The sequence below is a fragment of the Hippoglossus hippoglossus genome, chromosome 11 (assembly GCF_009819705.1).
Source record: "Hippoglossus hippoglossus isolate fHipHip1 chromosome 11, fHipHip1.pri, whole genome shotgun sequence".
Lineage (NCBI taxonomy): Eukaryota > Metazoa > Chordata > Actinopteri > Pleuronectiformes > Pleuronectidae > Hippoglossus > Hippoglossus hippoglossus.
The window spans coordinates 6,037,243-6,061,146 of NC_047161.1; the positions used below are offsets into that span (position 1 = coordinate 6,037,243).

Sequence of the window (23,904 nt, forward strand, 5' to 3'; positions counted from 1 at the left end):
TTTACTATGACAGCTGGACTATCCAGTATTTCATGAGGTGCACTCACTGACTGCTGCCATCTTGTGTCGTCCAATGATGTAAATGCTCCCTGTAATGTTTCCCATCATTACCTTCATCCTCACATGATGTGAATGGAACACAAGGCCATGTTGTTACCTACATTAAAAAAGGTTCATACTCTGGTGACGGGATTCAGAGACAGTGGTATTCTTGTGGAAATGAGGATTGTTGATACTGGAAATAACGTTTTTTGGACATTAGGCATTAAGTTGGAAAAACAAGGAAGAAAAAAGCATGTGTAATGAATAACTCTACTTTCTACTGCATTGCACTGCTGCTACACAAGCTTACTGGGATACTGGGACAATAGAAACCAGTGCTAATGCTCTTATCTTTGCTTTTCCTGTTATGACAAGTGCAGCTCAAATGATCTATGGATGCTAATTGGTGCGAGAGGTGAGGAAGGCACAGCGATAAGCCACAGGTGTGTTTGAGAGGGGGAGAAACACCAGATGTAAACTGGCACGTCAGTCTGCTGAGGGTTGCATGCGAATCGACACAGCTAAAGTGGAAACTACCGATGCTATGCTAAGTTCAAGTAAAGCATTTGATGGTCTACCAGGCATGACTGGATTTCTCCTGGTGCTGCCAATGGCTGGTCCTTCTACAACAGTACAATGACGCAACGCTGCAAAACACTAAGTAAGTGTTTTTTAATGTTATTATTTGAAGTGCAAGTGCAAATTCCAGATCATCATGAGACTGTGACAGGACAAATTAGACCACGGCGATTCACCACAGTCTAGGTTATTAATCGGAAACAATGCGCTAAGCACGGAGTGGCCTTGAAACACGCAGTGAAAAGAATGGCAGGCACCTGTCAGAACACGGGACACAGAACAGAGCGTGACATAGTTTAAGTTTCAAACAAAAAGAAACAGCTTTGACAGGTCTGACATGAGACAGAGTGCAGGGCAACTGAGTCCACTGGTTGAAGGTAGAGTCAGAGCAACAATGTGCTGGACTCGCTGGTGTTTATATCAAAATGTTGACTTTCTCCTGAGGTCATCGGTGGTTGTTTGTAGCGACAGCAAACAGAAAGATTCCATTTGGCTGCATCTGTGAAATCCTTATTGGTGTGAAGTCACAGTCAATTTTGTATAGTTTAACTATCTGGTAATTTTTAAGAATTCAACTGTGTCATCAACAAGACGTAAAATCAGCAAATAGGATTTTAGAACACCCAGAAAAAGAATTGTGAGGCAACGTACAAGTTTGGTGCACGAAGCTTTTCATCTGAGGACTTATATCCGGAATCTGTCTTGCACAACAACAACCTCAAGAAGAACAACGTGTGACCAATCTATTAATACACTTCTGACACACAAACAGACGGGGGAACAGCATATTAGAAACAGCTTTCAGTGCAATACAAACCTAACACACAACAGCACACGCTGCACCGTCTGAGGGGATCACGGTGCCGAACTCGCAACCACCGTCACATCCTCAACAGCTACAGAGAATAACAAGATTGATAAAGGGGGGGTTTATTACAAAGCTCGTGGACTGCATTGAATTTAATATTGTATTGTCTGGGATTTCTGGTCAGGTGTATTTTATCATACTGTAACAGCTTGTCTATATTTATGTATTCATTGTTTTTCTAACTTCACACAGATTAATTTTTATTCATAGAAATATAAAAATGTTAGACAAACGCCGCATATAAAAACATTTATAACCTGTTGCACACACACGTTTATTTTCCTAGAAAAGGCAAATTAATTAAATAAATCAATAAGTCGGAGGGTGTGGCCGCACCATCGCCTCGTGTCAAGTCGGGAGAAGCCGTGTCCACAGTCCAGACATCTGGAATAACAGAGAGGAACTTTCACGGTTGTGTTAAGCAACTCTGACACGGCATTAATAAAATACCACGAATGATTCATTCGACAGGGGCTAAAATAGATAGTATTTCTCAGAAAGGTTCACAGCGTAAGTTTGCTTTACTTTTCCTATACTAGATAAGAATTTTAATAGGCACAACCACTTAGACACAGTCTCCGGAGTGCATTGCAAGTTAAGTGGTGTGCAAAGATGCTGACATCAGTTAAAAGAATTGTGCGTTTTCTTAAACAGTGAATTTGTGTGTGCGCTGCAACTAAGTAAAGCCTCGAAAGAAGCATTTCCTCTTTCGTTCTCTGGAAGTCGCATCAAAACCTGATATTCAAATAAACATTTCACAGCCTTTTAAACAAAGACGAGGCGACTGTGATTCACTCCTGAGATTCATCTGCTTTGTGTGAACGGACCAAGAACAAAATGGGGAATGTAATGTTCCTCGCAAAGTGGTTGCGTTCAAGTGTTTCAGGGAGAATGTTTGAGGCTGGAGTTTCGGGCTGAGGAAATAAATGTAGGGTCATCCCAAGTATGCAAATAATAAAATAGGACTGTGTGAAATGATTGTGCTGGGGTGCGATCCCGTGTGGATGTAGGCATGGGCCTCACGGCTTTATTAGAATCGTCAAGGCCTCAACGTCTCCTCCGTTCCCATGCGGTTCATGTTCAGCCGTCGCTCATGCCCATATTGCATGATTACGCCGAGGAACAAGTATAATCAGCCGTAATGCTTTACAGATGTTATGGCTGTTTTTAAAGCCAATACTACAGCCCCAGGCCTCCATACATGAAAACCCATCTGCGCACAGCTATCGATGTGTGTGTGCTAGTTGAGAACCAAGATATGATCAGAGCCAAACATTAGGAATTAAGGTCACATCCACGGCTCAGGATATGTGATTTATGTTCCCCTGCTCCCCCCCGTCATTGACTAATCACCTGAAGAGAAAGAAACAGGTGCAAAGTGATTCGCTGAAGAGCGATTTCACAGATGAGATGTTTCGAATTTGCCATTGAACGTGGCCAAGAAACAGCGCTAAGCCCGCGATGACACCTAAAATATGACGGTGCACATAATCCCAACAAGAGAAGACACCCATTTAAATTCCTCTAGGATCTGCCAGCACCCTTCCTAATCCACCCTCTAACATCTCCCATTGTGTCCAACATCTCATATCAACCACCAACCACCGCTAAAGGAAGACTGGAGGCACACCGCAGCCAGGAATCCGCATGGACCGCCCGCTCTTGTGAAATAGGAAATGAAACATGCAGAGGGCTTGGAAGCTTAGTCATATTCTGGGTATTCCTGTGGTCTGGCATACAGGATTCTGTGGCCGAGGCCTTTAATTCCTAATGGTGGAGAACGCCAAGCTCTGGTCACGACAGGAAATGCCTGCTAGGTGAAACATCCGCCCAAGAACCACTCATTCAAAAGTGTCAAATACAAAGAGTTTCCTTACAAATGTTGTGCCTTCTCATCATGACTACGTGTGTTGGTTAGAAACCAGTCATAGTATTGGAAAGGTAAACTCCGTGTTTTGAAACCCTGCACTAATCAGAAGTTACTAGGACACGTACAGTGCTGAAGTTTACTTTGTGTTTGTTTTGATTTACTCTGGAGTTTATGAGACACGTATTTATTGAAAAAACATTCATGACGGATTGTGACGTGCACAGCCAGGACCTCAGGGTTGTGTGTGTGTGTGTGTGTGTGTGTGTGTGTGTGTGTGTGTGTGATTGAGGTAAAAGTTTGAAATAATCATGATATTGATTTGAAGTCTTATCGCCCAGCCCTAATTGACAACTTCAAATATGTGAGCGCGTGTGTGTGTGAACGTTTCCGTGCAGAATGGCCACTGGGGTGTGGGAGTTCGCGTCGGAGTGTCACAGGAAGTGAATGCATGTTCGTACACAGGAACTCAGCCCTCATTCACTCTGCCTCAATGTGCACTCTTAGAGCAAATTAGGGAAGCCTTGGCAGCCTTTTAATGGTCTGTCACAGTCTAACAGGTTTAGAGCGCTTACAATGGACCCAGGCACTAAGCCCGACAGCTCGCGCTTAATTGTTCAGATCCTGTGTGTGTGTGTGTGTGTGTGTGTGTGTGTGTGTGCACACCGTTAAAATCATTCTGCGCCTGTAACTAAAGTCATTGATTCTCATTTTGAGTCCAGATAAGATAGACACTCTCTGCCTGTCAATCTGTCGGCTGACTGGCTCACTAAAATAAACCCCACGAGTGATATGTTCGGATGAAGGTGGCGCCAAAATCTGTTTTTCCATCTGTGTTATTTTGGGGAAAGTTATATATTAAACCCAATGTATTCATGTGAAGTTACTCTCTCACTCTGCTGATTGTTGGAAATTAATTGTGTGGCCACTTCTGCACAGAGACGAATCATGAGATTTCTTAGCAATTTCAAAAGAAAACACCTCCAGACAGAGACAAAGCGGCACAAGGCCATAACTGGATTGAGTTATTGACTCGTGTAACCAATGATAAACAAAACATCAAGTGTCTCCATTTTCAAGTGGTGCCTGAAGAGATCAACACAGCAAATAAAGCCATTTGTTTTACTCTCTGTAACCCGCACTCCATCACCCGGCAAAATGGTCCATGAAGGACGAGGTGGCTGTGCCCGAAATCCCTCATAAACGGCTGGAGATTCTGAGCTGTGTGACCTAGAATATGTTTGACAATCTTCTTTTAATTAGGCCTTGAAGACTCGACTCATTCCAACTGCTGTCCCGAGAGCTAAATTAATTACTGAGACAAAGCCCCGTTCTAGCTCGTGGCAAAGATGAATCATTGCAGTATTTGGGGAGTGAGCAGTGCTCTTCAATCAAGGACTGATGAAAGAGACTCACAATTTAAAATGTGAGCTAATGTACTTCATCACAAAGCTCCTGCAGCCACACATGTATGGTACACATCGGCAGCTGCCCCTTCTGCTATCAGGAATTCATTTTAAATATTCTCTTCAGTATTTTGTATAAGAATTCATCAGTTACAGCCAAATCTCTTTTAGCCACAACGTCCTTGCCCTCCCTTCATCCCCTGCTTCCCAACCTTCTTCACTCATTTGTCTGATCCTTTTGCTTTTTCCTGGACAACCACTTGCTTCAATGCATTTGTCTCGTCCGGGTCATCAGCCGGCGGACGAGCCCTCACTTGTTGCCAGCAGGCTAGCCGCTCATTCAGCTAAACGACCGTGTCATCTGTCAGCCGGTGTGAATGGGTGTTTGTGATTTATGGCTAATTAAGCAAATCACAACACCAAGGGTTGTGCCAGAGCCTGGGCCCTCACAAAGAGAGACAGATAAGGAGGTCAGCTGGTGGAGGAAAGTGATGCGACACCTACACATAATGAATACGAGGAGATGCAAAGACGTGGAAAATTACATTTTTTAAGAGATATTCCGATACCAGCCTCGGAAATGCTTCAGATACTGACGAAAATGCTGTCGGGCATCTGCAAGTACGCAAATCTCTATTGGTCTGATACCACGTGTTTTGATTATATTAGTTTCAACTAAGATAATACTGCAATTTTCTTTTCTCTGATATCACTTCTTTGCATTTGTGCTGCACTGCCACTGGCAAGGACTGTTTTTAGAGCGGTGTGTTAGCCAGCCAAGCTTAAAATAATATGGCAATATTTCACATAATACATGCTCATTTTTCTCTTCCTCTTTCTGACTGGTTTGCTATTTCTATCTCGTCTGCTCTCTGCGATTATCACCTATTTTCTCAGACTCGGGCAATGTCCCTTTGTGCCTCTTTGAGTTTTCCGACCTTGTGAATCTGGAGATGTACTGGGAATCCCTGCTAGCAGCTTTGTATTGACTGAATGATTGGCTGCGGTGTGCTTGGCAAGTCTAATGAGGTACAAACCAGAGTTTGCTTGCACCGACACTTCCCGATTGAATTGAAGGTTTCACTGGGATGTCCATGTCCTCAGACAAAAGAGTGATAGCTCACTCCAATGTTTTTATTAGGAGAAGAACGTGTAATGTTATCAATGCTTGTGAAAATTCACCGTGATGAGTCAGAGGTTAGTGAACGGACGGTCGATGGGAGCCAGCGGTTGATGGTTAAAGTTCACACGAGTTCTTGAAAAGAAACACGAGCAAGTAAAGTTATCAATCTACAACTCCTGAAGACCTTTAGTAAAGCAAATTTGTAGTAGTATGTAGTATTTCTTGGCAGTTAGCTTTGCATATTCACAGGGAATAACATAGTCTTTCTGGCTGACTCTTTTTCCAGTCAAATTTCTTGACTTCTACACGACTTTATCCACCGCTGTTCTGTCGCACCACCTTCCTCCCTGAGGGATCTTCATCCCACCATATTAAAGAGTGGAAATGGATCTGCTTCCATTGTAATTACAAACCCACTGGAGGCAAAGCTTCTTGATCTCTGCTGGATCCTCGCTCGCGTTGCTTTTTTTCCTCTATTTACTCACCTCCCTCTGCCGAGAGGACAGACACATGCTGAGCTATCGGTTGTGTTTTTCTTCCCTTTTTGTGGGCATTTTTGTATCTAATATGCCTGAAATTACACTTGCATTTAGGGAAGAAAAGAAACGGGGGGGAAAGTGGGGGGTGTTTGAGAGAAAGAGAGTACAAGACAGAGGGGGGGGGGGGGGGGGGGGGGGTGTTGCTTTGGTTTCTTTGTTAAGTGTGGGAATTTCTATACAGTATGAGTTGTATTTGAAAAGCAGTAAAAAAGAAATGCAGGGTAGTACGACGCCTTTGTTTACTGAGTGCAACTGGATTATCCATTTCTAGGCGCTGTGAATCCTCCTTAAGGCCAAAGTGTTGACTCGTAACAGCCTGGGACGAAGACATGATAGTGGGGGAGAAATTGCTTTCTGCAGGGACGAAATGAAAATCGCTGAAAAGAAAACAGCCGCCCCTGCTGTCCCTTGAAAACGGGCCAGTTAAAGCCAGCCGAGTCTGCTACGCTTTGATTGTGGAGAGGGTCAAGATTAGGGCAATCGTTTGATAATCCTGCAGCGGCCTGCAACCAAGGCTAGCTGGCCCGGGTACTGTGAGAAGCCTGGTGCATCAACATCCCACAAAACGAAAACACACACAGGACAACAGAGAGGAAGGATCTGTTGTGAATTTGTGCTTTGTTTCCCCTCCGAGTGTGTCGTCTGTTTCAAATCCATTCCGGGACTTTTTTGGGGACTGACAACGTTTTGTCTGCTGGCTCTGTGTGTACGAGCTTCCTGGAATGTCTCAGACTCAGACCGGATGTCATACACAGTGATGCAGTGGAAATCAGCCCATCAAATTCATTCACTGTTTGGTTTTTTCATTAAACTGCAACGTTGTATCGCAGGCTGCTAAAATAAGATCAGTCACTCATTCTATGTTTTCATTTAACAAATGCATCTGTTCAACTTGCATCACATCCGAAAACATCAATCATACCTCGATGATTATTACTGTATGTGAATGTAGAATATGTTAGTCATTGATTCGCGGTCCTCGGCTCAGCAGGATGTGGAGAGTGATGATAATAACTTCCTTCCTAAGTAAACAGTGAAGCTGTCGTCATGCTTGACAGACTGATCATTGCGTGCGCCAACTGTGACATCGATGTCTTCTTTTGCTGACTTGGTGAAGTCTTCTTCTGTACGTGAGGTGTCACCGCCACAAAAAGGAAAAGAAGAAGAAACACAAAGCAGTATTGACACTGGCTTTTTTCCTCCAGGCTTGCTCACATATCGTTGCCTTGACAAAGTGGTTGCGGAGGTTTTTCCATAGTTTCCAGCAGAGTGCCTTGTCTTTACCGATATCCCTCGAGGAGCCATTTGGGAATCTCTGTGCTCCCTCATTAAGGACATTGATGAAGGGTCATAGAGGGTCTGTAGTGTCTGTAGTGTCTGTAGAGCTGGTCTTTTTCTCAGATTCTTGCCTCCAGCTAAATTCAGTAGCGCTAGATTCCAGTACCAAGTTGTAACGACTCCTCGCACCAGTGGAAATGACGTAATTTCTGGAGCATGCCACTGTGTACAAGACTCAGAACGGTGGCATTAAGTGATGTAGTAGCTTTTGAGAATCCCATGTGAGTGCATTGGCAGATTTGAGAACCAGCTTGGAGACTTTGCTACTTAAAGGAAATTACCCAAAGTTCTTAAGTGTTATTGTCATTACCCATGAACAAAATTGATATATATTTAAAACTGCAAATACAGTCTGTCTGATCAGAATAAAAGTATTTTTATATTTCTTTAACATTCAGAAAACCAAGGACCATGCAAGTCCAACATTAGAAACAGTAAAGCTTAGGCCGACAGCATGAAAAACTGTTTCAGAAACTCCTGCGTCCCGTGTGTGGCTGTGGATGAAAGTTTTGCGAGACAGACACATGAGCCCCGACCACAACGAGAACCACAGCCACAGTGTTTATGTCTCTCTTGTGGAATGTTCTGTTTTTGCTTCCTGTTTATTTGTTTTTTACAACACAGTTTAAAAGGGGCCTTGCTCCTCATTCCTTGGTGTTGGTGGAATCGGAAATGACAGTAGTAATGATGGTGTTTGTTAGTGATGGACGCAACAGTGTGAAACAAGTGAAAAACATTGATGATGACAAGAATGTTGTAACAAAATGATGCACACACAACAGCTTGAACACACAAAGATAATTTCTGTTTTTACTTTTGAATTGTACCATGATATCAATGGAATAACATAAAAGGAATGCCATGTGCAACCATTTCAGGAGCCAGCACACAATGATGTTTATCACTTCTAAATCCAATCCAATTTCTTCACTTGTTGCATGTAAGTGCTTCAGGGTAATCTCAACATGTTGGCAAAGAGGCCGCTGGCAAATGCATGTGGTGCATATGTAAGATTAGGCAACATCAGAGTTTTGTAATGGGAAATAAGCAAACACATTTACAACAGGAAGAAATGCTAAAAAAAAACAAAAAAAAAAACCTTTTCCTGCTTCACGACTGTGACAGGAACAGGACGATAATGAAATTATCGTGTCTGATTTCCAGTCACACCCCGAACGTTACATTAGAAAACCAGATCGCACCAATAAAGTCAAATCAAATGGATTGCAGCACAGCAATTAATTCCAGGGATAATGACAAGGGAAGCTGTCCAAAAGTGTCTCTACCTCAATTAGTCTCTCATTGCGCTGTCGATGCAGAGGATGGATGAAAGAAAACAAATTAAGTTGCAGAGGGGAGAGGGAGAGGGAGCGTGAAAGGAAAAGATAGCGAGAGGAAGTGATATACACAATGAGGGCTTGAACGAGAAGAGTGTGGGAAAGAGGGGAAGATTAAAGGGAAGCGATAGAAAGGGGGGAGGAGGGGGAGGCGAAGAAAGAGAATCTGCTGAGTGTATAAAAGCTTCCCTGGTAGTAACAGCCATTAATGGGCACCAGAAAGTGATTGATTAGAAATAATAAGCAAGACCGAGAGAGAATTCTTAGAGATGAGAGTGACACACAAGATAGACGAGAGTGAAACGTCACGCGTCACCGAGAGAGAGGAACTGTGTTGTACTCACAGCTGTGTGGGCCGGGCAGTAGGCGTAGCTTGTGGACTGATGGTGGTGGTGGTGCGGCTGTTGTTGGTGGGAAAGGTAATGCTGCAGACTCGCATGGGTGTAGGAGGGGCCACTCCAGGCCCCTTGACCGCCACTGCTACCAGTGGTCCAGTTGGAGGCGAGGTTTGAATTCATGGCAGCTGCCTTACTGCTGTGGTAACCTCTCACCGCTGCGCTGGGCTAAAGGAAGGACAGAAGTGGATAGAGGGGACAAGGGGTTGGGAAACAGGGGGACGGAAGAGGTTAGCATGGGGCAGCAACAGAGGAGAAGACCGTGAGCGAGTGCAGTGACAAATGTTACCAACAAGAATATCATTAGCATAACTGTGAGCAGCCTGTGCTGCAGCGAGCAGGCACTGCCAACTGACTGCCCGCTCACTGACCTGTATCGAAAGAGAAAGCAGGATGTGGTGTTGATCCGAAATCTCCATACCAGCATCAAGACTGAGCTCACACTTTCTCTTCACCGTCTCCCTACTCTTTCTCTCCCAGAACACCAGATGTTGTGAAAAACCCCTTCTGTCACGGTCGAGATGCGTCCTCGCTGGTGTGCTGATTGGTTTGATAAGATGCTCGGATTACAGGCTGGCAATGGGCGTCCTGGTGTGGCATTATATATTGGGTATCAACGGGGTCGGGGAAGCGCAGGGCTGAGTCTGCTGACAGGCCGGCTTACGGCGCTCGCAGATGGGTTACCTGGGCTGTCATAGCCACTGGAGTACACAGGAAATAGAGCACAAACGGGGCACACATGCCAATCTGTGGCACTTTAACAAGACCGAGGGTAAATACGGTAATATTAGCTGACTCCGCTCAGCACTGACATTTAGAGTTTGTTTAAACCTGCAATGGCTTAATATGATTTTTACAATAGTAAATATATGTTTGAATGATTAGTTATAGCTTGTGGTGCACCATCAGCAAAAGGTTTAGTTGTTATCAGGGGCTTTATCATAAGTTTTTGACTGTATGATATATATATATAAAGGACAAAGCAGAAAGTAAAAGAGGATTAAGTCACTAAAGGACCTTAATGGAATTTGAAAAGCCATGAATGTTTGTGTACATTTTGGGTTTTACATCTGGGAGCAACGCACAACAGCGATTTATTCTTCGTAACTCCTCTAATGGCGATGGTTTTAATGGGTTTACCCTGCGTTTACCTGCAAACGTTGGTGTAATAGAGGGAATAATAAACAGCAGCTACATTCTACATCAGATATAAGTATAGTTTAAGTCTTTTTTTCATACAAAATATCCCAAATTTCTGTTTCCAACCCAATTAATTATTTCATCTGAGAACGAGATTTTACTGACATTACATCACATATCATTTAGCTGACGCTTTTATCCAATGCAACTTAAAATAAGTGCATTCAATCATGAGGGTACAAACCCAGAACAGCAAGAATCATGTAGATTAATTGATAGTGTATTTATTTGCAGCTCTGATCCTTTAGCTTCAGTTTACTCTCCCTCAGAAGAAAAAAAAAACTATGACGCAACATAAAGAGCACTTTGCAATGATTCAATTTACATGTGCGAATGGTGTGCGGAGCAAAGACAAACACCATGAATGAAGCACAGCTGTGCATCACCAGTGAGCATTAACAGTCCCCTTTAGCCCCCGTAGAATTTTCACCGAGGTCAGGGGTCATCCCGCACAGGGGAAACCGCAGCAGAGCGATAGCAGCGATACAGACTCACAGCTGCCAGAGGGCCGGCCAGTTTTGTATTCTTCATCACGAAAAAGAACCAGAAGGGGGGGGGAAAGTAAGACAAAGTTCAGCCGAATATATACAGTATATATAACGACCGGTTTAGAGTTTGTGTTAATATAAAACAGAAGGAGGCAGTTTTCCCCCGAAGTAGGATCAGCTCATTTATACAGTACAGTGAAGAGTCCATAGAGGAGCATGAGAGAGGCCCACTGGTGTAATAAAACCACGGGATCTGGGGAAAAATGAGACAAATATGTGAAACACTGATTTTTTAGGGTTTGAACAGTATAAAAATCTGAAACTTTTAGCAAGAATGCAAAAAGTGAGCGATGCATTGCATTTTTTTTACTTCTGCTCTTGTGAAACTCAACGAGTCGTTATTTTCTCTCGGGCCTCGACTGAAACACTTAGTCATTGGGTCAAAATCTGAGGACTGTGTGTGGGCATGGGCACATGGTACTAAAAACACATGAGCATTTGCAGCTATGCCTCAGTGATGCAAGTGCTTCGCAAACAGCCTGAACTATTACACGGGCGATGTGAGAGCCAGAAGGGAATGAACGGGCCCAAGGATGGTACATTAAGCTGCACGGCCACAGCAGCAGCTTAAACACAAGTATTCACCAGTTCATAGAGTTTAAATGCAGCTGCGAGCAATGCAACAACCTCCATTGGTCTTATAAACGAGGACCATTCAGCCAATGATGAGGCATTTGGAAGTGATGCATCTGTGCAAAGGTGTTGTGTGCAAGGCCCCATTACAAGTGTATTATCTTTCATGCACATATATTCTGTGGGATAACATTTTCAGGTTGGTTTGTCTGCTGCATGACTGACAAGATATTCCCTCCTTATGTCACATGTCCTAGCATGAGGCGGAGATCCGAGGGTCTTGGCATTCCTCGACTGGAATGCATGATTGGTCCCCAGACTGAGATCCATGTCACAGACTTTCAGCGGCTCGTCAGAGAGCTGCACTCGGCCCATATTTCTTCATTTTATATGAGGGCCAATCGGATCTGGTTCCACAAGGCTCTACCTCCTCCGAGGGGGAATGTTTTACATGTAGGCAAACAGATGTATGTGTGTGTGTGTTGGCTTGTGTCTACAAGCATTGTTTTCACTCTTCTCTGTTTTAATAGAGGTACATAATTTGATATGGGCATCATTAACATTTTTCATATTCTGATTTATGTCCTTTGAGTCTTTGTGTGAGGGCCAATTGAAGTTCTACAGTTTGGCAGAAAACATCTTAGGAAAGTGGAATTTTTTTGGCTGATGACGGCTGTTGAGGTTCAAGCCTTGGTTTTCAGGATTGTCAGGTTAATTTGAATAATATAAGAACACAAATCAAGAAATTATCTAACATTGGTCTATTTTTTTTTACATTTTGATATAAAGAATCGCTACATATTAAAACTTTAAAACCAAAAAACAACATATATTTGCATTGTAGTGTAACTGCTTCAGAAGCAACCATTAAGATTATTCTAATGTATTCTGAAACCTTTAGAAACGGCAGCTTTGACCTGACCCGCAGCTGCTTCACACATTAATATCTCCTCCAGCATGTTAACCTCTGATCATAATACAGGGGTGTGGGTTATTTTCTTCATACAGGATAGTCATTTTGCTCTCCATGAAAGAGAAATGTAAGAACTCTACAGCAAGCCAGGGCATTATCAGCCCCATTTATTACTACACGTGCAAGTTGAAACGGAATAATGCTTCACTCTCAGCGATGAAAAAGTGAGGTTGTGGCTCCATTAATACCCTGAGATGAACCAAAGCATATAGCGCCTCTCCTGAGTCCATTCTTCTCTGGTTAAGTGATTTCCTTCCCTCTCACCCTGGTGACACTGCATGGTTGAAAGTGTCGGGAGATAGCCGCCGGTGAATTACAGAACTCTTGTGCGTCCCGCTCCTCCGTATGGAAGCGGTTTCTTTCTATAATGTGCTGCACTAGAGGGTATCAAACCGTGAGTCACGTCGAGCTCAGCTGAAATTAGAAGGTGCAGAAAGGTGGGTTTTCGAGTCTGCAGGTGAAATCTGTGTTCATTTACATAACTAATGCATATTTGTCATTATAATAAATCCAAGTGAATTTCAGAGAAACTTTACCTCTCTTTCTGAACACGGTTAATTAAATCTAACTTGGTTGTGGTAACAATGGAGGTGTCTTGTTCAAGTTCTTTCAAGAGGGAGTGAACAAAGTTAAACTGGTCCTATGTTTTCTGAGCTGCAAAGAAGAAAAACACCGTTTCCTCCTACACATTTCTTTGAGAACACTGTGTGACCCCATAACTGTGATGAAACCTCCCCATGAGGTTCCCTCTGAGGAATAATATGGTCACACTTAACACTTACTTGCTTTCCAGGAAATATCTCTACCATGAAATCTATAACATAATAGAACAAAAACAAGCCCCGGTGTAAGATGTTGAGGAAGCAAACTGCGGTCTTTTGCCGAGACATCAGATTGCTTTTGTATTACAGAATTTTTTCTAGCAGGAATACACTTTTTTATTGCTCTCTGTGAAATTCTACAGTTTTATGGTTTCCTCTAGGTATATTGACTTTCTCGGAGGATGAATCAAACACCCTAAGGCAACAGTTTGTTATTTTTTCCCTGACAAGTTATCTAATTTTATCTAAGGTGTAACCTTACTCTCAAGGTGTACGACTAAGCATCATGACTAATAGTCCCATGTCTGTGATCTTTTTTGCTCCTTTCTTCATGCATTTAAGAACTCGGTACTCCTGCTCTGTTATGATCTGAATGTCCTCAAGGCATCGTGCCCCACAGCTGTTGCTGGATAAATGGGTGCTGCGGGGCACAAATGGTGATTTCCCACAACATGGATCCAAATCAATATGTCCTGGTTTCCTGTTGGCCGAGCTGTCCTTCATCTTTGCTCATCCCCCTTTTCCCCCAAAGAGACTGGAGTGCTGCCCAAAGGGGCCATTTTCCTCTCAGTGTCATCTTAATTTCCCCGTTTCATACGACACTCATGCAGAATAACACGACAACCTCCTGTGCAGTGGCGCAAAACTGAATCTCACTCAAAAACCTGTTCAATGAACAAAAATGAGGTCCTTACAACGTGGCAACAAAACCAGCGAATACCCAAGTGCCAATGCCTTTTTGACTTGACGGTTGAAGCTAATGGTTTAAGGGAGAGAGGCTTTACCACGTGGACCAGGAAAGTCATCCCAGATGGCATTAGTTAGGGGATATTGTCTTCTAGAGGGTCCTCCACGCCTGGTTGCTCTGTTTGGCCGGCTATGAAAGAGATGCAGCTTTCCTTTGGCATCTCTGATGACTGACTTCCTGGAGGCTGTGTTGCATGAAATGGCCTCCTCTGTACCAGTCGCTCCTCCTTGCCAATCCTCATCCCCTCACACAAGTCACCTTTCGACTGCCAAGCATGCAGGGTTCCACTGTCACTCCTGGCAAAATGCAGCAAACATAGGTGTGACAGTCTCTGGGGGTTACCGGCAGTTCCACCTACAATCCCAGATGGCATCTCTGTTCAGCCATCCTCATCCTCTCTTCAACGCTCACGGACCAAGATCAAGCATAACCAAGGCAACCCGGTCACAGAGCATGTCTGGATCTTGGCACATGACAAGTCTGACAGGTTTCAGGCTGCTCTCATCTGAAAAAGGGATGAGAGGCCTCCACAGGGCCTCCACGCTCCAGGGCAAAGCCAACACCACACATTCTTTTGCTGCGTCTCTCTTTTTCTCTTGACTTCTTCTCGTAGGGCTCAAAGAAAACCCCTCCACGATCTAAGATGAGAGCGTCTGGAGGGACACAGAGTAGGTGGTAACCAAGGCAACTGGGTCAGAGGGTGACATTATACCCAGGTTGGCCGACAGCTACTCATACCCGCGGTTCAGGACTGTCCTTTGGGTCAGCGTTGCCAAGTTTAGAGTGTGGGGTGTACTGTTAGGTTCTGGGAAATCTCTATTGACTGGAGTCCCTTTACAAACTGCCGTGGCCATACCTCTTCAGAGGAGTTGCTCTGGTCTCGGGAGATGAACACGATGTACCTAACCATAAGTCATGCTCTGTTTATGATTTCAAAGTACGAGATGGCACAATACTCTGTTTATATATTCCAGCTCATAGTAGACGGTGTTTGCTTTCTGTTTTCATACCAGATGCTGCTCTGAGTCTTTTGAGGTGCTGAAAGAAGGGCATAGTATGTGAAGTGGAGGTGCGGAGGGGGCACATATAAAGGACGGAAGGAAATACATTGACTGAGCCCGTCTTTGACCTGTGAGAATCTTCGCGGAAAAAATAATATGACCCTCCGACACCTGGAGTTGTAAGTAAACCTCAAAAGTTTCTGAGTCTGTTATCGTTCTCTCCAAATATTTTCCTTGGTCTGACACATGTTTATGGTCTGATGAACCGTGAGCCCGGGGGCTGCTGCTGCTGCGAACACCCAAACTTGCATCTCGCCATCTATTGCAAATAAACGGAAAAACACGACGGGGTGGGGGGGGTGAGGGGGGGGGGTGATCAAACGAACAGTCTAACTCACTTTATTTAAGTGTCCTGACTTCGATAACCAGGAAACCACCAAAGTACTCGGTGCTCCCTTTCCCACTACCTTCTGTCGATCTCCCACTACGCTTGGACTAACAAGAAGAAGAGGCATCCACCCCCTCGGTGGAGAGGGGACATAAACATTTACACAGGGGTACTTCAGGGGGGGGGGGGGGGGGGGAATGAAGGCCTAAAGCTGCAGAGGGGGCTGATGGAAGAAGAGATTGGAAAGTGCTGATATTCTGATTTCAACCCAGGGGATAGACAGAACGTTTTTTTGTAATCAATCATAGGGTTTACTTCGATGAGTGGACGGAACAATTAATCAAAAATAAAGGCCTTCATGGGTCTGGGCTGCTTTCTTCAATCATTTAACTGGCTGTCCATCAGTATGGGTGTTCTCTCTCTATTTGGGTCCATTTGGGTAAAACCGTTTCAGATGGGCGTTTATGTATGTCCACTGAGGAGGGGTTTTATTCACTGTTCCATTGGATTGTTCTTCGGCTTGTGAGCTACTGACCAATACACTGAAGGTAGAGGATAGGACTTGGGCGAAGGAAGAACCCCTAAGATCTTTGCACAGATCTGAAAGAAAAGGGCATTTTCTGTCTATCACTTTCTTTTACATTGTGAATAATCCACTGACCTTGATGAAAAAACAGGTACAAGTTAAGGAACCATTCTAGTTTTCCTTGGGGTATATGTTGGACACTGCTGATAACCATTGGCTGCTTTTTAGATCAGGAAAATCAAGGTATGTGCATCAGGCTTAGGTAGATTTTCTAGTGGTGTGAAATGGACATAAACTGCACTGTTGTACTGTTGAACACCCCTGACACCAATTTGTTGTCTTGACTTATTTAATGTATTTTACAGTGTGTGAGTTTGTAATTGTAATTTACTACTAGACTTAAGTTTCAGTAATTTATCACTGAATCAAAATACGAGAAAACTGTAAAAATCTTCCATTTACTCTAATAATAAGAATACCTAATATCTGTGTGTATATCTGCGTGTGTCTGTTTGAATTACTGTAATCTAGGATGTAATGCACAGTACTTCGCCTGAGAAAGGCTGTTAATGTCTGCGGCCGAACGATGATTACAGCCGTTTATCCACTGGGGCTGGAGAGCTGTGTCTGAGTGGCTCACACACCCAGACGAATGTTTTCTCACTGACATTTTAGTCCTCTCCTTATGTATGCTTTTTATACACCCACCTCTGTGGCTCCATCACTTTGTCTGTTCACCTCACTCCATCACTGTCTCCCTCTGTCGCTCTCTCTCTCTCTTTGTCTTAGCATGTCTTTCCACCTTTCACTCTCTGCCTAACGCTCTCCCTCTCCTCCCATCGCTCTGTACACCATGGGGATGATGGTTACCTCTGATTGCTTGAGGCCTCTGAGGCCCGCTCACTAAAATCCAAGTGTTATTTTGAGGTCTGTGCCATTAAAACAACACCTACATGATGCAGAAATAGCCAAACATGGTCACTTAAGTAAGAACAGGTCTGTATGAATGGCGTCAGCAGTGGTAAAAGACTACAGGACATATGTAAAGTCTTCTTAATAAGCACTTCACCTATTATCAACACTTATCAACTAAAATCATACAACAATTTAGAGGCAATTTGTTGTTATCCAGGCTCCTTATTGTTACGTTCTTGTAGCTGTGGGTGGCTAATTTGGTTAAGGTGCTTTTCTAGATCATATTACTCAGACTATTGTTCAATATTCATGCACATAAGCTACGTAGAATCGCAAAATGCGGGGTGGTGGATCAGAAGGATAGAGTCCACAGATGTAGTCCTGCAGCAGGACATGGCAGCACTGAAATTTGGATGCGTTTCTGTCACTGGCGCATGTGTCCCTGCAGCTCTAAGTTAGAGGAAGGGAAGCGGAGAGGGGGAGTAAGATGAGAGGACATGGCTTTGAGGTGACGTAGAGTCTTCCATGGCAGCCTGTTTGTTTGTCAGAGGCTGTTTGAGCCGCTCCGTATCTGTGAGTGCTTAATGTCTGTTTGACAGAAAGAGGGAAACAGAGAAAGAGAGAGAGAAAGAAAGAAAGAAAGAAATGTCTTTGTTTTTCCAAACGTCCAATGACAAGGCCAATGCATAGCACCTTCCACCCCACACCCCCCACCCCCCTACTTCTGCAGTGTCCTTGGATCTGTGCTCTCTCTCCAGATGGGCTCGTGTTGCTGCAGCACCTCTCAGAATGACGTGGACCCCAGCTGCCTACTGCTGCTGCTAGTTTCTAGACCCGAACCCCATTTTTTCATCTAAAATAAAAACCTGGTACTAAGGCTGTTACCTTTTATTCAAAATTCGACCGTGGAGGATCTTCACATCCGATCTGTAATGACCTTTTCAGACCATCTGAAGCAGTTTGCATCGGGATCCAGCAGAGGCCGCTAAACCAGTAGTGTCACGTTGATTTGCCAGGAAAATCGCGACACCAAAGCGTGTGAGAAGCAGCATGTGTTTCGTGTTCTTAACCGTAGACGCCAAAGTAACTAGCCTGAAAGGAGCAGGATCAAAAGAAGAAGAGATGCTTTTTCCTTCCTACAGCTACTCTCTCCTCCTCTCAGGCTTGAAAATCTCTCTTGTGTTTTGTCATTTCTGTCTGCTCCCCGCGGAGGCTGGAAATTAAGAATTAAGACAAGAGCCCAAGAAAACTAAGCAAGTTGCAACCAAGTCAGAGAACACTGCGGTGCTCCAATAACAACACTTCTTGATAAAAGTCTATTTTCTCTGCACACTGTCTCCACACAATGTTATCATTTTCTTTAAATTCAATAAAGTCTTCTCTCCCCGCTTCAATGAAAAATGTATGGTTTTGACATGAGCACAGTTGTGTTCGAGCCGCCTCCTGCAGGATGACTTGCTGAAATGCTGTGCCGCTGAGAGACGTCGTTATGAACACCTTTATTAAACTTTGGAGTTTTGTTTTGATTTCCACAAAGGAAGAAAAAGACAATTACGCGCTAAGTAAAGAAGACTGATTTGTTTTTTTTTTGGTGTGTGTAAAGAGTTGGATCAAGTTTTAATAACTATTTGCGTAGGTTTGTCCTCGGTGATCACAAGGGGAAAAAAATTTCTAGGACACACGCAAACATCTTTTTCATGCTCCTCAAGTATTTGCAGCTTTGGGTGCAAATGCAAAAGTGACCGTGAGGCTCAGGCAAAGAAAACATTGGAGACACATTGACCTCAGATGTTTGGGAAGAATGAGAGAAGGCCAGCTTTTCATATTAAAATACAATGGTTAGCACGGAATATAGTAAACCTGAAAATGAAGCGAGCCACATAAGTGTTTACACTCTTTTTCATGTTAGAAGAAGATTTTCCACTGAATGCATCTCAAACTCAGAACACAGCCAAAGAAAATGCTAATTTAAACTGAATCTGTTTCAATAGTTGCATTTATCTTTATACTAATATCCAACTTTTTTGTCATTTCCCTCAGTTTCTTACGTGCAAATTGAAAATGTGCATGAATACAGCTGAGGGGCAACACACATATTGTCATATTATAAGTGCACATTGAGCTTCTATATATATATACAGTATATAGCTTTGCCATGAACACCTTTGGAGTGGAAAATTATTTCACAATATGTCATATCTCATGTTCTGCCTCCTGCTCTGTTATCTGTCCATATCTCTCCTTCAGCGCAGGAATGACAGGATGTAAGGGACTGCAGTGAAAAACAGAGTGATCCCCCCCCCACTCTCCCTGCCAGTGGAGCATGGCCGGGTATGCATGTGGAGTCATGACCACATTCCAGCTCTTCTCCAGACCGCTGACACAGGGACATGTTAGAACAGTGGCTCCTGGCCCCCCTGTGAAAACCAGACCGCCATACTCTCACTGTTGTGAAAGGAATGTGATAGTGATGGTGGCACTGGATAAGAAAGCACCACCTCTTATTAAACAGTTTGGATTTTTTTTTTTTTTAAATGCTCCATATGTCTGGGGGAGGGAATTTGCTTTTTGTCAATCTGAATGGGAGAAAGAGCTCAGACATTTAGAAGTGCTGGTATAATAAAACAAAATTTAAGGGATCTTATTTTTAAAATAGAAGTAAAAAGAGCTAGAACCACACTCAGAGCACACCCAACAGTCCCCTTTTAATTCTGCTGCACACATTCATAGTTATCAGTCCTGTAAATATGTCTGATTTTGTTCATCAAGATCCATGATCATTAAACAGTTAAAATGTGGAAAAGAAATGTTCCAGGATTTGTCCCTTTGTCTGGATCATCCCCAAAATGGAACGGGTCCTTTCTTGGCCCACGTCCCATCATTCCAACAAGTATCATGGAAACCCGTTCAGTATTTTGTGCGTAATCCTGCTGGAAAACAAATGGATAAACAAACAAGCAGACGGGAAGGAAAACACAACCTCCTTGGCAGAGGAAACAAAGTCTTGCGGAGAATATAAACTCAGATCTTCCGGCTAAAAGAGCCTTTTCTTCACACTTTAAGCTTTAAAAGGCACAAATCCCACTAAACAGTTGTGGAAGATGCAGCTAAAAGCCTTAAAAGCACTAATGTCAGGAAGTAGCTGTGGCACTTGTGTGAATTCGGTAATTAATTAAGTTAATTAATTGCAAAGCACTCGTGTGCCAGCCCTGCAGTGATGGAGTGCACGGTGAATATTTGCTGCTGGTGGCGTTGGTGATAGTGCTCTGTAGCAGGAGCGTGATGGCTTCCTGCCTGCTGCCGCACTCATGAGAACGTGCTGCTCTGGAACAGCTAACGACAGGGCGCCGTGCACATCACAACAGTCGCTAACACAAAAATCACAGAGGACGGGAGGATAAATCGAAGGCGAGATGTCAAGAGATGCACTTTACCATCACAGCAGAGAGATAAAATGTATAGACTGCAGCTTGTGTGCAACATCCAGGCCAGTGGCTGAGTAGCAGGTTTAGGCCAAAGCAAAGAAAAAGCTTTATCAAGATGTGTTTTAACGTCCATCACTGTCAAAATTAGACCTCGACACACATTCTGAAAAGCAACGATGTTTAAACACATGAATAAATTGTTGGGTAAGATGATAAAAGTAAAATATTGCTTCTGTTGGCAAAGGTTGTATCTGATGGTGATTCCTTACAAGACAAACACTTGTTCGACATACGTTTCTGTTCAGCACATTGTGTTCTGCATTATCAGCTGTTTGATAGATCATGTAAAGGGAGCATAATGTCATGCACAGTGAGGGAAAGGACTCACTCTCTGCTCCAGTCATCATTTCTCAGGGGCCAAATCTTTTGCCGCACACATCGCCAACATTCAGCAAATGGTCAAACCAACAATAAATCAGAAACCAGCAGGGAGGGCACGCTCAGGAACACAGAATCAGCTCCAGAAACTTTATGATTTATAATCGTCTGACCCATCAATCGCTGTAATTTAACCAGAGAACCAGTAAAAGCTTCCAAATCCAAACTGCGAGTCTTCCCAAAGTTTCAAGGGTCTCATGAAACTATCATTTGGGGTTTTTGGTTTATGTTTGGTGGTCAAAAAGTTTTCACTGGCGAGATGCATTTCACTGCACTGCACAACACAAATCCTACAGTACACTGCAGCATGAGTCCTCTGGGGGCTGAGTGGGGTATGCAGGCAGCTGGAGATGAAGAATCACTATCTCCCCGTTTCACACCCTGCTTTTTATATAGCCTCTCAAGCTGTGAAAGAGCCGAAGCCATAGCAGGGTATGGAGTTGATGCTCAGGTGTGAATGAACGCATGTGTGAAGACCACGCATGTGCAGAAAGTAACATTAAATACTCCTTCCTGTAAGGCGTTTGACTCGAAACACATCAGAGTTTTTCTTGTTTTTACGTCTCATCTCATCGGGTCTCTGAACAGATCAATGAGGGTAACTTCATTAGACAGCTCTGGTATGGAAAGTAAGCCACAAGGTAAAGGAGGTGACATCATATGGACAACACAGTCAAGTGAAGCGAAAACTGGAACCTTGTGTGCTATCTGTGAAATTACCATAAAAAACTGACACAAAAACACCAGGCCCAAAAAATAGCGTGTTTCCCATACATTGATTTATTTTTGGCAGCATACCACAATATCAACATTGACCGCTTCATATTGATTTTCTATATTTCAAATGGGTAAAATCCTATTTGGTTGTAGAGCTGCATGCAGCACATTGATTCTCTCAGCAGCTCCTTGCCCTCTCTTCTCGTCTTTCTCTATCCCTCACTCACTCACACACACATATATACACACACACATTAGGGCTGTCACTCTTTCCACGAAAATCAAGTTTGAACGCATTTGACGTGACACGCAATTCGTTCAAATGTACTCCAATGCCAACACCCCACCCCCCACGCAGTCAGACGAGGTCGGACACGTCAAGTCTCTCCACTCGTCCTCCTACGCCGCCTGACTCGGGTGAAATGCTAACAGGCGAGCCCGCAGACTTGTTTTGTCGTTAAAGAGTGACACAGTTGCACGGTACAAAGTCGACAAACAGCCTTGACTTTGTTCCTTACTTTGCCGACATCGATGAAGAACACAAAATACGTCGACACACCTCTTCACAGTTTCTTTGGTGTCGTGATAGTTTAGCATGGTACTGTTCAACGATATATTTAAGCCACGGGGCCAACATACAGTTTGGTATTTGAATCATGGTTTGAAATTGATTCCGCCGTATTGGGTGAACAAACTCAGATTCTGTTTTAGGGAATAACTCCATGACAGGTCAGAGGCTGCTATTTGACAAGGAAGTTCAGAGACGGGGCGAGAAACCGCATCCCAAAAAAATCCAGCGTGCCTTCAGCTCTGGAATGTGACCTTATGTGGCCAAATCACTTAACGCAGCGAGGCCCGCGAGTACATTCACTTGGATCGTGGAAGCACCAGTATGGTTTTTACTAAACGTGTCCACTAGAAGGTCATTTCCCAGGGCCACAGAGCCTCGCAGGCCGGCAACATGAGCTCGCCATCGCAGCAGGCGGTCCCCCTGAAGGGCATAGGTCAGACAGACCAGGACAGGCTACGGCGGTGTTAGGCATTCAAGCTAAAGGCCGAGGTCACGACATGAGGAAACCCAAGACTTCCATCTGATCTTCCCTAGCATAAATGTTCATGGTCCCCGAGAAAGTGCTTCAGCAGCAAGGAGAGCAGCATAAACATCATGAATCATTAAATGGTAGTAAACGGGTTGGGTCAGGGAAGAGGGCGAGGAAAAGGGCAGCAGTTTATTTTTATCTCTGAAATTGGAGAGAAATCGATAATCAGGAGCAAATTAAAAACAGCAGATGAGGGGAAGGTAACTACACATCCTCTGTGTTTTATAAAATAAGGTTGAGGGTTGAGACTTACACAGCAGCAAAGGCACATTAGGCCTTGACAGAACCAGTGGCTATCCGACAGACAGAAGTGAAGTTAGAGGACAGCTGTATTGGACACAGCTATGAACATTAGCCTCCCATACAGCTGTGAAGCCCATGACAGGTTGAGGGAGACGACTAAGGACGACAGGGACGCCTAATGTGACTTTCATTAACGATATGCTACAGGCCGGTGGCTGAGACAGGCCAAGCCCAAATTGAAAAGTGCTGAAGCATAACTGTGTCGGATGCCCAGTTTCCGAGACCCCTAGGCTGACTGAATTCCTGCCTCCCCCAGTGGAAGAATCCCTGAGCTTTGCTTATTCCCGTATCAAGCAAGTGGGTCGTGGCCGCTCGGGTTTCTGACTGACCTGCCATGAACTGCCACTGTCATGTAAGTAAATCTAACTGTCAAAACAGCTCATAATTAATGGAGGTTGGTACAAGTATAAAGAAAAAAATGCTACTTCTATCACCATTTTGAAAGCTCATCATCATCATATCACAATCTTTTAAACATACGACCTTGATCCACCATCTGAAGTGAGAGCTTTCTGTCAAATTTTGAAATGTGCTGTTTCCTAGGATCTTTTCTGTTTCCATTCAAACATCTATATATTATAAGCTTACTCTTTGAGGGTCATGGGGGTGGAGCCATTGGACCAGTCTATCACAGGGTCTATATACAGTGACAAACAACCATTCACACTTATACAATTACACCTATGGGAAATTCAAAGTCTCTACTTCACATGAACCTGCTCGTCTTTGGACTG

General features: G+C 43.8%; 1 protein-coding gene across 5 annotated transcripts in view; it reads right to left on the bottom strand.

Annotated features, from left to right (window-relative positions):
* Positions 1-23,904, bottom strand: part of rbms3 (RNA binding motif, single stranded interacting protein) — a 255,253-nt gene that overhangs the window by 191,946 nt on the left and 39,403 nt on the right. For 2 of the 5 annotated variants that reach the window (XM_034600749.1, XM_034600748.1), the window contains exon 3: positions 9,444-9,662. In XM_034600749.1, coding sequence (XP_034456640.1) covers positions 9,444-9,662 — 219 coding nt within the window. Of the gene's footprint in view, positions 1-9,443; positions 9,663-9,787; positions 9,828-9,865; positions 9,994-19,207; positions 19,213-23,904 lie in introns of those variants that run through there. The other 3 variants (XM_034600752.1, XM_034600750.1, XM_034600753.1) reach the window with 3 other exon arrangements.